At 39.0% G+C, this 15,822-nt stretch overlaps 1 protein-coding gene across 2 annotated transcripts in view; it reads right to left on the bottom strand.

Moving 5' to 3' along the window:
• Window positions 1-15,822, bottom strand: part of Man1a1 (mannosidase alpha class 1A member 1) — a 170,044-nt gene that overhangs the window by 58,165 nt on the left and 96,057 nt on the right. For both annotated transcript variants that reach the window (XM_028772584.1, XM_028772585.1), the window contains exon 6: window positions 14,995-15,089. In XM_028772584.1, the coding sequence (XP_028628417.1) occupies window positions 14,995-15,089 (95 nt within the window). The remainder of the gene's footprint in view (window positions 1-14,994; window positions 15,090-15,822) is intronic.

The following is a 15,822-nucleotide window of genomic DNA, read 5'->3' as shown; positions in this document are numbered from 1 at the left end:
TACACCAATCCTTTCAAGATAGAAGCTGCAATTTTGTATGAATCAAATAAACAGCCATTGAGGACACTGGTCTAGAGAAAGAATACTTTGTTTGAAACCAGGCGTTTATGGAAATGTTTGTAAGGTAGTTCATCTTTTTAAAACATATGTTTGTATTTGACTCGAAATTAGAAATTCCTACCTTGAGCATTCAGAGGCAGTGTGTTAGAAGTGTTGGAATTCATTTCTAAAAACTGTGTGTATATACATATGTATTTATTACAATTATATATGCAAACCATTCACCTATTAAGTTACAGAGTAAATGATATCGGGAGTGACACTTTCTAGAAAAACTTCCAAGAAAATTCTTTGTCTAACCAAACCAAACCAAAAAAAAAAAAATCATTTGAAATATATGTGCTTTGGGAAAGTCTGGCAGTACCCCACCCTCCTTGTGCATTTGTGTGTTTTTTTATGTGGGTGAGCAAGTAAGCACCTGTGTGCATGTGCATGCGAAGCTCAGAGGTGAGAACCAGGGGTCTCTTCCTTAATCACTTTCCACCGTACTTTCTGAGTCACAGTCTCTCCCTGATGATTTGGTTAGACTGGCTGGCTAGCAAGGTCTGGAGATCTGCTTGCCTCTGCCTCTCCAGTGCTGGGATTATAGGTAAGTGCTACTGTACCTGGCTGTTTATGTGGGTGCTGGGGATTTAAATCCAAATACTCATGGTCATGTGGCAAGGATTTTGTATATTAAACTAGCACCCAACTCTTTATCCAACATTTTTAAAAAGCACATAGAGAAAGCAATGAAGAGGAGGCGGGACTAAGCAGTTTAAAATGCTACAGACATCCCCTCTTGTCTTCAGCTCTGTTTCAACATTTGCCATGTATAAAGGCAAACCAGCTGATTCTATCAACACACCGTTGTATCTATTCCACTTGAGACAGATGTTAAAGCCCTGTTGTGGAAGAAGTAACATAGAATAAAAGCTTTAAATCATCCACTACCACATCCAAAAATTTAAAAACGAATACTCTCTCTAAATCCATTTCCGACATAAAAGACCCACACTAAAATTATTCTTAACATAGTTCATAAATATTTCTTCAACTACTGCTTGCCCTTTTATTTTCCTTTTTGAAAGTTTGAAGATGATCGTGGCATATTAACACGAGTATAAATACATAATTCATAAATACTAAGGCATGCTTGTGTTTTGGGATGAGCACACAAAATATTTTAGTGCTAAGAGAGCAACTGGAAGAGTTTAAAGATTACTGCTCACAGTCCTAATGTATTTGTGGAGTGCCAGCCCATATACATGCAACTCACAATGACAATTCACACATAAATGATTAGCTAAATGTGCTCTCCTTAATACAAAGCTAACATTCCTTTTTCCCCCTGCTAAATTTAAGAAACAACACAATACCTCTCAATTAAGGAAATCGCTACATTCTTCCTTATTCCAGTCTCATCTCAGAGTATTTCAATAATTTAAACTAATCCTTCTTCAGCTGGGTAGCTTCATTATTGAAGTCCCTTTGTAGTCCCAGATGATAACAATTACTCCCGGACTTTAGAACGCTGCCTGGTTTCCGGAGTACTATGCGTTATAAGCCGAGTACTTGGAGAACTGCTGGAATTACAAATGTGTGTAGACATACTCTTACATACTCTTCTTTACATGAGGAACCAAAGGCAAAGATGACCCTCTCGTGCTTTTGGGAAAGCTCAGAGAATGGTAAGTTGGCCCCAAGCACCTGGGAGGCTGGTTTCTCTGTGAACTAGTCTTTTGGCTTCAGAGCATCCCTCTCATTTCAAGGGCCTGTTGTAAATATTCTTCTTGTCAAACTGACAGGACTTATCAATCTTAGGTTCACAAAGAAGAGAACCCTATCTTAGGGACAGGCCTGTGATGATATTTTAAAAAGAGTGATAGTAAAGAAAACAGCCTTTTCCATATGGTTTACTGTCTTTTGATTTATATCCCTGCCCTTTCTGTTGCCCTTTCTTTCTGCTGATCTTTCTCAAATACAATCACCACCATTATAGGAATTGGCACTGTCAAATATTTTAAAATTATGAAAAATCTGTAATAGATAATTCATTAATTTTCCAGTGTCTACTTGCATTGTGCCTGCCAGGTAGAAAAAGGTTCCGAATTGACGTTATTTAGGGGATAGAGTAGGAGAAGAAAACATAGAGTGTCAACACACACACACACACACACACACACACACACACACAGAGAGAGAGAGAGAGAGAGAGAGAGAGAGAGAGAGAAATAAGAGCATTAAGAACATGCAATAATTGATCCAAAGAACAAGGGGGATCTCTTACCAAGAAGTGACTGTATATATATTCTCTGACTTTTGACATGCAATCAGAACTGAAGAGAGACAAACAAAAAAAAAAATCCCAAGCTACTTGTACAATTTTCCCAATACACTATTAGAAATGGCACATATCTTAAGTTAGCTTATGTAATTTTTATTGTATGTCCAAGGGTGTGGGGGGAGGACAGATTTATTCCTAAAATTTGGACAACTGTTCACTGATAAAGCCATTACAGTAATTGCACTGGATCTGTTTATTAATTTGTCACAATTAAGTCAATACAAGCTTTACTAATGTCCTATTACTTGATTAGTTTTGAAAGTGATTATCTTAAGAACTCGACTTAATTGGAAGCCTCTCAATTTACAAGGTACATTAAACTCTCAGTTGCATCTTAAAATTATTCAACGCATGCAGGTCAATTACCAGTAATCACTGTTTTGTACAAATGTTCCATAAAAACCATGGCATGGCATGACAAGGAGGGAGAGTGCTGCTTAATTAATAATGTGAAACTCCCATTGACATTTTCAGGATAAAAGGGCAGCATGAGCCTCCGCAGCATCTTTGAGAACGGGGTCCGATTCTCAAAACCGCATAAAGAAACCCGAGCAACTCTCCTCCTCGAAGATGAAGATAATTAGTCCTGATTGCCAAGTCACCAGATCACACCTCCTGTGCCCACATCCAGCTGCACACCGGTTTCCAGATTCATAAATTACAATGAATTCCTAGGATTGTCCCATCACTGTCCCTTCTCTGGTTAATAAAAGACTACAGTTAATTATCGTTCATCTCATTTTCCAGATCAACTGAAGCTTTCAGTACATAAGCAGGAAACGCTGTGCGGTTAATGCACCAGTGAGACAGGCGGGCTTTAAAAATTATTGGCAGAAGTCTAAGTGTTTTATATCATACTTTCAAAGACTCAGTGCATCCAGTTGAATACTTACAATGATTAGCAATCACGGGGCTGATAAAGTACCTATAGGCCTTCTGTAATTTTCAAATATCTTTTCAAACTGCTTCGTAAACTTTTACACTATATTAACTGGCTATTTGAAAGGTTTGCCCCACACTAACAATCCAGTCTTGAGATCAATCACAGGAAAATTGACTGCTGGCTCGTTAAAAACCTGGGGAAGTCAATTCCTTTGAAAAGTTGATTTCATCGCTGGTCCGCAGAGGCACTGTATGAATTTATGCCTTGTGACTTGTCCGTAATCTAAGTTCTACACACAGAATAAATTTAAAAGTGCCAAGGCTGACTTGCTAGCAAGTGTATAAACTCGTGAACATAGTGAACCACGTTGAAAATGTCAAATACTAGGTCTGTACATTTGTATACTGATATGTTCCTGGTATTCAAGCTTACATGACTGTCGCTGGATAACATTTCCTGATGATATAACTACAATATTTATTATAAAATATTTATATATAATGTATACTTAATGATAAAATATAAATATCATTACATAGATATGCATACTTAAATATTATAATAATAATAGTCCACTCTCCTGTGTTTTAAATCAAGGTTTTCTATGCTTAAAACTAAAAGTCAGAGTAGGCTTCCTTAGTTGACTTCCAGTCCTTCAGTTGATACATGCACAAATACTTTTTAAAGGGGTTTAGTAAGCTTGAGATGCACTGTATCTAAACTACCTACATACCACTTCTGATACATTGCTACGCTTAAACAGTCATATTTACCCTTAAACTAAAGGATGTTTGGAAGTCCTTAAAATATTTCAAACCACCTAACTCTTGGTGGAATGCACCACCAACTAAGCCATTGCTTTCACATGTAATTTTCTGCCCCCAAGGTCCTGGAAGAACAGCAGGTATCTGAGAGGACATGGGTTCAGTCAGTCATGAGGGAAGTTGAGGTGCAGAAGAAATGTGGACCTCCAAGCCTGTGCTCAGAGGTGGATGGGGGTCTGCCGATTCCTCTGAGACTAAAAGACACTTTAAAATCAATTTACCAGGGTGTTACCTTCACTTATGACGGAGGTGGGAAGAGAGGAAATAGTTCAGGCATCCTGAAGCTCTTCAGATTCTTACTGCTTTACACTATGGGACTAGGAAGATCAAAAAGCATCCTGCATTCAGACTGTGTGTTCTTTTTTTTTTTTTTATTGGATGTTTTATTTACATTTCCTATGTTGTCCCCTTACCCCATCCCCCACCCACCCCGGAACCCCCAATCCCCTCACCCCCCTCCTTCTTCTCTGTGGATGTAACCTCTATCTACTCCCCCCCACTCCCACCTCCCCACCCTCAAAATTCCCACCCCCTGGGGCATCCAGCCTTCATGAGGTCAAGGTTCTCTTCTTCCACCTATGCCCAGCAGGGCCCTCCACTCTTACATATTCAGCTGAAGCCCTGGATCCCCCCCCTAAGTGCTCCCAGGCTGGTGGTTTAGACCCTGGGAGCTGTGGTTGGTTGGTATTATTGTTCTCCTCGTGGTGCTGCAAATCCTTTCAGCTCCTTCAGTCTTCACTCTAACTCCTCTATTGAGAACCCCATGATCAGTTCAATGGCTAGTTGTGAGCATCTGCCTCTGAATATGTCAGACTCTTGAAGACCTCTGAGGAGACATCCATATCAGGCTCTTATCAGCATGCACTTCCTGACTTCCACATCAGCATCTACCTTTGGTGACTGCACATGGGATGGATACTCAGGTGGAAAGGTCTTCAGACGGCCCCTCCTTCAGTTTTTGTCCCTTGCTTTGTCTCCATATTTGCTCCCTTGAGTATTTTGTTGCTCCTTCTAAGAAGGACCGAATCACCCCCACTTGGTCTTCCTTCTTTATGGGCTTCATGTGGCCTGTGAGTTGCATCTTGGGCATTTCAAGGTTCTGGGCTAATATCCAATAATCAGTGAGTGAATACCATGTGTGTTCTTTTGTGATTGGCTTACCTTAGGACAACATGTAGAAGAATGAAAATTGATCCATTCTTATCCCCTTGTACAAAGCTCAAATCTAAGTGGATAAAGGACCTCCACATAAAACCAGATACACTGAAACTAATAGAAGAGAAGGTGGGGAAAAGCCTCGAATACTTGGGCACAGGGGAAAAGTTCCTGAACAGAACTCCAATGGCATATGCTCTAAGATTGAGAATTGACAAATGGGACTTCATAAAATTGCAAAGTTTCTGTAAGGCAAAGGACACTGTCAATAGGACAAAACGACAACCAACAAATTGGGAAAAGATCTTTACCAATCCTTCATCTGATAGAGGGCTAATATCCAATATATACAAAGAACTCAAGAAATTAGACTCCAGACAACCAAATTACCCTATTAAAAAATGGGGTATAGAGCTTAACAAAGAATTTTTAACGGAAGAAACTCGAATGGCCGAGAAGCACCTAAAGAAATGTTCAGCATCCTTAGTCGTCAGGGAAATGCAAATCAAAACAACCCTGAGATTCCATCTCACACCAGTCAGAATGGCTAAGATTAAAAACTCAGGTGATAGTAGATGCTGGCGAGGGTGTGGAGAAAGAGGAACACTCCTTCATTGTTGGTGGGACTGCAAGATGGTGCAACCACTTTGGAAATCAGTCTGGCGGTTCCTCAGAAAATTGGACATAGCATTACCCGAGGATCCAGCTATACCACTCCTAGGCATATACCCAGAAGATGCTCGAACATATAATAAGGACATATGCTGCTTTATTTATAATAGCCAGGAGCTGGAAAGAACCCAGATGTCCTTCAACTGAGGAATGGATTCAAAAAATGTGGTATATTTACACAATGGAGTATTACTCAGCTATTAAAAACAATGAATTCGAGAGGTTCCTAGGTAAACAGACTGTGTGTTCTTCTCCATCAAGGAGGCTGCACACAAAGTACACTGAAACCAGGTGACGCTCTCCTTGTTGTCCACATGTAAGAAGTAAATGCCTTTGGTTTGGTTGTGAATGCCTGGCAGAAACGTAATGATCCAAGGATCACAGCAACAATCAATGGCCCTCAAGGAAGTCTGCCTCCTTCCTTCTCATGTGGAGGGAGGAAGGGCCTTGCCTCTGTTTTGGTACTTCATCCCAGGTTCCTTGCCACTCATAATAAAGTTTTGTTGCCTGAAGGCCCAACTGTGTTTTTCTGGAAGTGGTTTTGCTTTTAAACAGTTACCTCAAAGTTCTTAATTAAATTTAATTAAGAATAACTTTCAGTTTTCTCTCTGCTAGGATGAGTCAAACTTTGTTTTGTCCCTACACTGAACTAAAAAAGGGGGTGGGGGTGGGAACTATGGACAAGGTACAGGACAAATAAAATCTTTTAGAAAAAAATCAATATTTGGAATTAACTACTTTTTTCTTAAAGCAACAAACTGCTTTGAGGTAACTAGAAAAATTTCATACAGATTAATGAAAACATATTAATCACAGACACAGAACATGTTCCCCTCTCTGCAAACACTGGGAATGGCTGCCGTATGGAACAGCTCTGAGACCTTTCTTTCTAACTGCTGCTGAGGTAGGACATTTCTCACCATAATGATTGCTTTCAGAGGCTGGTCTTGGACCTACAGCAGCAGCTTCTGAATCAGTCTGAACCTGGTTAGAAGAGCAGGTTACAGAATCTCACTAAAACCACAGACCCACAAGCCGAGCATCCTGGACACAGTGCTTGAACAAGATCTCCAAGCCACCACGCAGGCTGTGAAGTTTGAAAGGTTTGCCTCTACTAAAGTTGGAACTTTAGGCACACATTTTCTGGTATTTGTATATTTCAATAATTGAACTGGGTGTGCATAAATAGAGAAAAAAACTCCAAAGGCAACCGAGAGAGGAAACAAAGCCGAGTCCTCGACCTGAGCCAGTCTGAGGATGCCTGCCGGTAAGCTCAGGGACTCACTCCAAACCGACTTAAACAGATGGGACAGTGGATGATGGAGGCAGACTTAAAAAAACCTTCTCAAGTTACTTCAAAACACCGGGGAAGTTGAGAACCACTGACATAGAGTGACTGAATTAGACAGTGGAATTAGAATAACCTAATAATTAGGAAATCGGCTGATGTGAGTATTTCTGGCTGAAAAACACATCTTTTTAGCCATTCAATTTGTACGGCAATAATTAGGCAAGAGGTAGTGTGTTGGACTTGGGAAAAAAGAACATAAACTTATTGCCTCAAACTCATTTTAAATTACCAATGTTAATTAATAGAGACAATGAAAAAATAATGAGAATTTAGGTAATAAATTCAGCCTGGATTTCATATACAAGACCTAAAGTAACAATAAAAATATTCACAACATCCATGTGTATCATGGATGTCCCATGGACCACACAGAGATACTCTGTATTTTCTGTCATGTCTCCACAAAACCAGGCTCTTTCCTAGTAAGGGCAGGAGAAGTCACAAAGGAAAACTGGGTGCTTGAAAGCTGAAGACCACCATAAAGGGTCATCATCAACTTAACTCTGGCTGTACACTATGTTACTGTAGAGGAAAAGAGAAACGCTGGCCTTTTGTTCTTATGTGGATTTTTTGGCTAGATATGGAATTCCAATTATACAAGGGTGACACACAGGACGAAGAACATTCAAGGTTTAATTTGTTAATAAAAAGTAATTACTCATTCTTCTGGGGTTGATAGAAGTTGTCTCTGAGTTCCTACAGGATCCCTAAGACATGAATGAAGCATCACCTGTCAGAGGAAGCTATGTCTATGCTTAGATCATTGGTGTAGTCTGGTCCAATGAGTAAGACAAGACACTTCATCCTTTTCAGAGAGAACAGTTACGATGTAAGGACTGGCAGGACAGATGAATCTCTGGACTAGGGGAGTCTATTCCAGGGGTTCACTGAGATATTAGGAGGGGGAGGAAATACTAGTTGGGGCTAAGGGTTAATGTCATGAATTTAGGCTCATCCTGCACTAAATTCCATCCTTTGGTGAATAACGCTACTTTTTTTCCCCCGCTTTGTATATGAAGGGCACTTCTCCCCCCAAAATTGCAGGCATGTAGAAAAAGACAGAATACCCGGCCTTTCTGCAGGCACCTGTTCTTTAGTAAGTTCAGCTTGAAATAATTAATATGCCAATTCAGTATTTTTTGAAATGCTATATCCTTGTCTCCCTTACTTTATATGCCACTTTTATGTACAGCAGCGTCTTCAATACTGAGAGTAAGGCTGTGCGTTAGGAATGAATCCAATGTGTGTTTCTCTCTCTCATATGACTCTGCAATAGTTCTCTCATGTACTAATTGGATTTCCACAAAAATCTTTTTGAGATCATCATTACTGCTATTATTTTAGATTTAGTTATAAAAAGACAAACTCAAGCCAGTTGAGAAAATGGCCCAAGCTTCAAAGTCACGAGGGTAATGCCAATAAATACTAGTTTTCACTATAGCGAAGGAAGAGCTAGCAAGAGGCTGCTGTTTTTTTTTTCCCATTTGAGAGATTACTTTTATTTTTACAAAATTATCCCTGGTAAAGCAATTCTCTGCTTAGAGTTGTAATTTCTAAACGAAAAAAAAAAAACAAACCACGAAACAAACAAACAAAAAAAACCAACCTTTAGTTGGGACAGTGCTCGCATGCTGTGCACAAAGCCCTAACTAAGATCCCAGCTCAATAAGGTGTGCTGCTGCTGAGCTGAAAGGAGCTAGGAGCATCAGAATTTCAAGGTCACCCTTGGGTATAGGCGCAGTCTGAGGCCAGCTTCATATATGAAACTCCGTCTCAAATACAAGTGAAGAAGAATCCCCTTAAGTGGCTCACGTACTAACTATTGTAATGAAGTATTTGAGGAAAGCGGCTTGTTAACTAGAGACATTTATTTATTTGTTTATTTATTTATTTATTTATTTATTTTTCATAGTAAGGAATATGTGGTACTCTTCAGATGATATCAAAGCTCTGACCAAGGATTTGCTGACCCTATTTCTCAAATTAAAAGAAGAATGTCTGACTTGCATGGGAACAGAGTATTCAAAAAAACTACAGGATGGTCCAGGAGCTGAGACTATGTATAATCCTAGCAAAGTCCCACTAAGAGAAAGAAAAACAGGCTCAGAGATGTTCAACTCAACACGCAGCCTTCCTGCCCATCAGTCCCTCCATTCCTTCTCAGAGAAAACCCTTTTACATATCGGAGATCTGTGACAAGGTTAGGGGAAAACTGGCCATTTCCTCAACCACTGCTTTACTGATTCACATCCCCTCTTGTCTGGCATTGGCTGTTATGTGTTCTACAAGACCACATCTTGGTGGCAGGAATTGTACTAAACACATCACTTCTAAGATCTTCAAGTAAGGTTGATTAATATTTCCTAGAGAATAAGAATGGCTAACTGAATTAGATACAAACCTGGTATAACAAAATAGCCAATGGGGGAAAAGATAAACTCAAAAAAAGAGGTCAACTTAGAATACTTAGAAAAACTCATTCTTCTGAAGTTGGTAGAACTTGTCTTTGCATTCGGAAAGGATCTCTGGGACATGAATAAAGCATGAACTGTCAGACGAAGTTCTGAGTCTATGTTCGTGCTTAGATCACTGGTGTAAAACACCACAGGATAACGAAACAGCATGTTGTCTGGAAGGATACTACAAAATCATTAAATCAGCTTGCTCTCTTTCGCTTAAAAAATGTTTATTGATATTCTTAATCTTATTCCTATGAGGTTGAAGTATCAAACTGTATTCTGCCTCCTTTTGAAGACATAATGCATTTCTTTGGAGTCTGAAACCAGAAACTTTAAAAATGGTATTTTAAGTGTAGTAACGTTGAAATATACACATCAACTACCAAGAAAAACCAAAGTGAGACATTAAAAAAAAAAAAACCTAAAATTATTTAGGTCACTAAGTAGTTTCCTCTAGTTTGTCCACTGAAAACTCCCAGAATGATATATAAACAATTTTTTACACCACCCAAGTGTTAGTAACTCAGAAAGCGGGTTATCAGCATTCATATACGAAAATCTTTCTTTGTCAGTAAACATTAAGCTATGTATTAATCCTAATTAAGACCCTGTTTCAGGCAATGAGATTTATAATTTAATTATAAGCATATAAACCACAATGCAGCTCATAATACAGTATGTGCTTTGTCAGATAATTAAAATAGTAGGCACATAAAGTTTTACCAAAGCAGGGGGAAAAACAGGTGAGGGAGCTGTGTATCATTCATCACCTTGCTGACTAATGAGACCTAAACAGAGAACAGTCAGGTCCCAGCGTATCCCCTGATGGTGAGCAATAAAAACCCGCACACTGCAGAGAGACCCACTAACTTAATATACCCACCCGCAAGAGTTGGCTCAGAAAATCCACAAAGAAAAAGAAGTGATAATACAATATAGTTAAAACTAACTCATTTATCAAGAGAGACAGAATAATTATTAGGAATGCCCAGACTGTATGTCTGGTGATGGAAATGAATAATGGGCACATTAACTACATTATTTTAAATTAAGAACGCACTGTAGAAAACCAAAAATCTAATATAAGTCTCTTCTACACCTAAGTTTGAATTATGCCTAAAAATAAAGAAACGGCAAAATGCCTGATTTTGAAACCCACATAGGTGAGTTTTCCGTGGTAAGCTGGAGAAAAATAAATGCACAGAGCCCCTTGCTAATAGTAGTAACGAGATTAGACATCAAACCTTGACATTCTGTCATTAAAGAAACTGGGTTCTACAAAAATCTAATCTACTAGCACAGCATTGGTTTTGTTTGGCAGTGACATTGGATAAGTTGTATAGCCTTTTTCTACAAGAGTACTAGGGAGGTAGGTATGTCAGTCTAGTCAAGTCTTGTAACACTTAAGCTATCTAATGGCAACTAGATCTGAAATCACAGCTCCAACTCACTCACAACTTAAAATGCAGCTCTTGAGTTAAGAATTTGTGACAGGTGCAAGAAAAGCACCCAGCTCCTCTCCCCTATACAGTTTGGGACAGAATTCCCAAGATAGCATATATGCAAATTAGGTTCTCTACATATTTTTCAGCTTACATAAATAATGAAATCCAATTTTGCCTATTGGTATTTTGGCTCCAAATATATAAACCTTCCCAATTCAAAATGCTGCTTGTTTTAAAATTCAACCCAGTAAGCAGTTATCTCTGCTTGGCAAAACTATCCTATATTTATAAATTACAAATGTGAGCTTACAACACCACACGCAAAATACATATTCTGCTTGTCAGCCAGGCTGTGGCTCCTGAGGGAATGGGTCTGCCTATCAACCTCTTCAGTAAAATCAAGTGAACAGAAGTAGAAAATCTTTCCAAGACTTAGAACGGAACAACAGCACAGCAGAGACACAAAGAAATCCTTTTTTTTGGGGGGGGGGCGAAGGAGAAGCAAAGAAACCACTTATCTTTAGGTGATAACTTGGATATTAGAGAAATATGCACAAGCAATAGCACTAAATTTACATTTTTTGTGGATGTTGGCAAAGGACAGTATTCTTATTTTCATAATTGAGAAGGAAGTGCTATGTTATAACAACACAGCCACCGATTACTGTTTCCTTTAACAGAGTTCTTGCTGAGTTTCAAAGCCAGTCAGCAGTAAGTACCCATTCTATTCTACAAAGGAACCCCAACCTCCCTCTACTGGCCCTTCCCCATCTGCATACCTTGGGCACAAAGTCTACAAATTGTTCTCTTGTTTTGAGAAGATAAATGAGAAAATAGGATCTTGCTGCACCAAATTCCTTGTTTCTCCTTTAAAACATTTACTAGTGACAGCCGTCAGTGGTTAGAAAAGCTCTATGCCAGCTGTCCCCTTTCTCTGGACCTCATTGTGAAAATACAGACTCAAAGGAAATAGCACACTCGTAAAATAACAGCAACCACACTGTGCAAGCATGCTGTAGGCATATTCCAAGTGTCATTTCCCCCCATCGGAAAAGTTATAGGATGATAACTCAAGTTTTTCAGGTGGAAAGGGGACTGAGTACAATTAACGTGCTTAACTAGACAGATGAGTACCGAGAATCCTACTATACTTTTGCCAAAGCTTATTTTGTAAATTTGCTGCATGTCGTTGCTGTTTGGTAAACAGGAATGAGAGTGGATAAAACATTTAGTAGTGAAAACAGCAACAAGACTCATCTAAGTTGGCAAAAACCCAAAACACCAACAACAAAAAGATGTTCCTATCAGCTGCCAGATTATTACGTAATTTCCCTTACTATAAAAGAAAACATTGGAAATACATAAATAAATACAATCCCTTTTTTGTTTTTTTTATGCCATGTACAATTGCTTTATAAACTTTGAAGCAATGCCCTCATACAAAATATTGTTCTTATAAAAAAATCCGAATATCCCAGTTAAAGAATCCTTGACTACTGTGGGCACACACGTTGGTGCATGCATTCACACACACACACACACACACACACACGAAAATTCAAGATTTAAATAGCATTCCTTCATATACTGAAAAATATTTCTGTAGTACACTAAAGATTTCATTAAGGAAATCTATTTCCCTAATTAGAAAGAAAAACACGAAACAGAGTAAAGTTAATAATATTTACAATTATTTTAACAAATTATTTCACAGCCAATTAAATATTATACTACCCAGTTCAATATATGCAAAGAAATAGGCCCACCCTTTCCCTCTTTCCTCTTCCCTTTCGGAAGTCTTTGTTCAACAGCAGAGCCTCAGCAATGGTTCCAATGAATCTTGGAGTAAAAGTTAGAGCCATTGCCTACTCTAGGATCCTAATCCGAGCCTTCGGGTCTGAGGTGTACTTGCATGGTAAGTTAGGGGTTTGGAGACTGAGTATCATTTAGTTTTCTAAGGAGTGTCCATTTTATCAGAAAAGGTCCAGGTTGATCAAAATCTTAGTCTGTTAACCTGGGAAGGATCACCGAAGACTACTGAACTAGCCTGCCTTCCAGTTTCTAAACAAGTCTGCAGAATTTATAGATTTTGCTCCAAACAAAACCTTGAAGAAGCTAGAGAAAATGCAGAAGCAAGTCTCCTGGTAAGCAATTACCATACTGCTCTGCTTCTATCAGCTTCCTCGGTGGGCAGGGGGAGGGAATGTGAGCTAACTGTAGAGTGTTTTTCTGACCAGATCTTATGGAAGGTAAGGAAACAGTATCTTGGTCAGAATGTTACCTACAAATACACAAGTCTGAGGATCTGGGAGGTAAGAGACAGTCTACATGAGCCAAATACAAAGAACATTAAAAAAAAATCAAGCTCTTACAGGCCAACCTCAGAGGCAGACCTGCCTTGAGAGCCTACAGAATATGGAAAGCTAATGCAAGCTCACAGATACAGCCTCAGGAGCCCTGATGGGAAAAGCAAATCTAAGATATCACACTATTTGGTAGAGAAACTAGCTCAATTTAATACAGGCCTATAGTGTGACTCCCCTGTCTTTCTGCCTCAACATGTCCAACCTGCCCCATAGAGGCACACAGATTCACTTATCAACAAGTTAAATGTAATTTCAAGGCTTATATAGGTAATTTATAAATGAAACTGAAACAGAATCATGAAGTTTTTTTAACACTATATTAGAAAAGGAAAACAAACAATGATTATTTTCTGTGGTTTTTCATGACTGACTTGGGGATACAATGTCACTACAGTAAGTAATTACGTGTTCTAGCTTTGTCAGACCACTCGTGGCATCCTGTAGTGTTTCTAAGGTAAGTAAAAAACATTTCTGTGGACTTTATCACTATGTACATAAACATCTTGTTTAACATGCTAGCACTACTATTTATTGTTTGGCCTGAGAGGTTCTCATCTTTCTGTGACTCTAGTTCCCCATGAACAAAGGGGAGAACCAATAGGAGTGACTATACTGAGCTCTTCCCCTGTAAAATCCTATCACAGTTTATGTTGATCATGACAGTGATCATTACCATCATATATTGGCCAAAAAGGCTGCTATGCTATAGTAACTTATGGGTAGAACAGTGTTAAGAAGAAAAGCTCAAGACAAAATTATTTAATGAAATACTAAAACTGCAATAAACTTACTCCCTTGGGAAGCACTAGAAAGTATCTGGCTGACTTGTTTGTTTGTTTGTCTGTTTTCATTTGTTTGTTATCAATTGAGACACTGGTGGTCCTTAAGGTCTTAGCTTGCTAGTTTTCTCTATGCAAAGGGGCTGGTTGATCTGTCAATGGGCCAACCCAATATGCTCTTTACAAGTGTAGACCTGGAAGTCTTGGCTGCTCCCAACCTCAGATATTCAGGTAGATCAGCATTTTTTTTAAAGTAAGTTCTGATTAGCCTAAGTGTTATTCCTCTATAATGGTTCCATCTCTAATGGATTAAACAACTATCAGAGTAAGCAGCCCTAGGGATCTGCTTAAACAAAATGCTTTCCCGATACCTAAAAGGATGAGGTGCTCTTGATATTTATGGAGTGGGACTGTACCAGTAAAACAAGAGCACCATAAAACAGAGAAAACTTTAGCTCAAATCTGCTTCACATGATTCTGTTCGGACTATGTTAGCTCACGGCAGCAGCCCATCTGAGGCCATAGAACCCGGAAGGGCTAAAAGCTTCCCACACTGTCCTAAGACACTCAATTGAGGTCCACGATCAGCATCGTACATGTAATTAACCATCTCATGAGGCCACAATCTCAGATATTCCACCTTAAAGTACGTTGTTGAAAATGAAGACTTTTACCTTTTCATATTCAGCAATGCCCAAGGTATTCCAGAGGGAGTATGAAATGCAGGTAGCAATTTTACCCCAAGTTCCACTGCCTTCTTTCGAAATATCTGAAAAGTTAAACAGTTAAGTAAGCTACTATTGCAAGTAAAACATCAATGCTCTCCACTATTATCCGTATTTACTACTTTACTTTGTGATTCTGTCTAGAACAACAAGTTCTAGACTATGATCTGGTCCAGGGGGTCACTGCACTGTGGGGCTCTAACGTCCAACTTCGGTTACACCTTAGTAAGATGAAAGAGTGAAGTAGCACAATTCAGACATTTGGGTCTTACTTCCTTGTTCTTAATTGCTGGTTTGATTCTGCTGTTGCGAGCATTTGAAAGCATCATAGACAATTCAGGTAATTTCTACACGCAGACCAGGAGATGAACTCACTGTTTTTGAATGACATTTCTTAGCTTGAAAAAGTAGGAGGTTTATCCTAGGCACATTTACTTAGTAGGGCACAGAGAGAAAAAGAAGTTTTAGAAAGAGGTAATGTATACAGTATCTAAGCCCTTGCAGTTTTAGCTTTCTATGATAGTAAATGAAATAGGCAAAAATTAAGTTGGGCAAATATTCTGTCCAGGGTGTAGTAGAAAGATGCACATAAACACACAGGACACAGATAAGAAGTCAGTAAGAGTCTCCTGTGGAGATGGTTTTTACGTGAATGGCTACAACACTAGCTTGGGGCTAAGAAAAGACTGGAGAGAGGTGTCAGGGGTGGGCATGCTCTTCCCCCGAGGTTTCAGCCTAACACAGATGGATGCACGAGGAACCTACAGGATAAAGTGT

The sequence above is a fragment of the Grammomys surdaster genome, unplaced genomic scaffold, assembly GCF_004785775.1.
Source record: "Grammomys surdaster isolate TR1022 unplaced genomic scaffold, NIH_TR_1.0 215, whole genome shotgun sequence".
Taxonomy (NCBI): domain Eukaryota; kingdom Metazoa; phylum Chordata; class Mammalia; order Rodentia; family Muridae; genus Grammomys; species Grammomys surdaster.
Note: the sequence above shows the minus strand (reverse complement) of the source record. Positions and strands in the feature narration are given on the sequence as shown.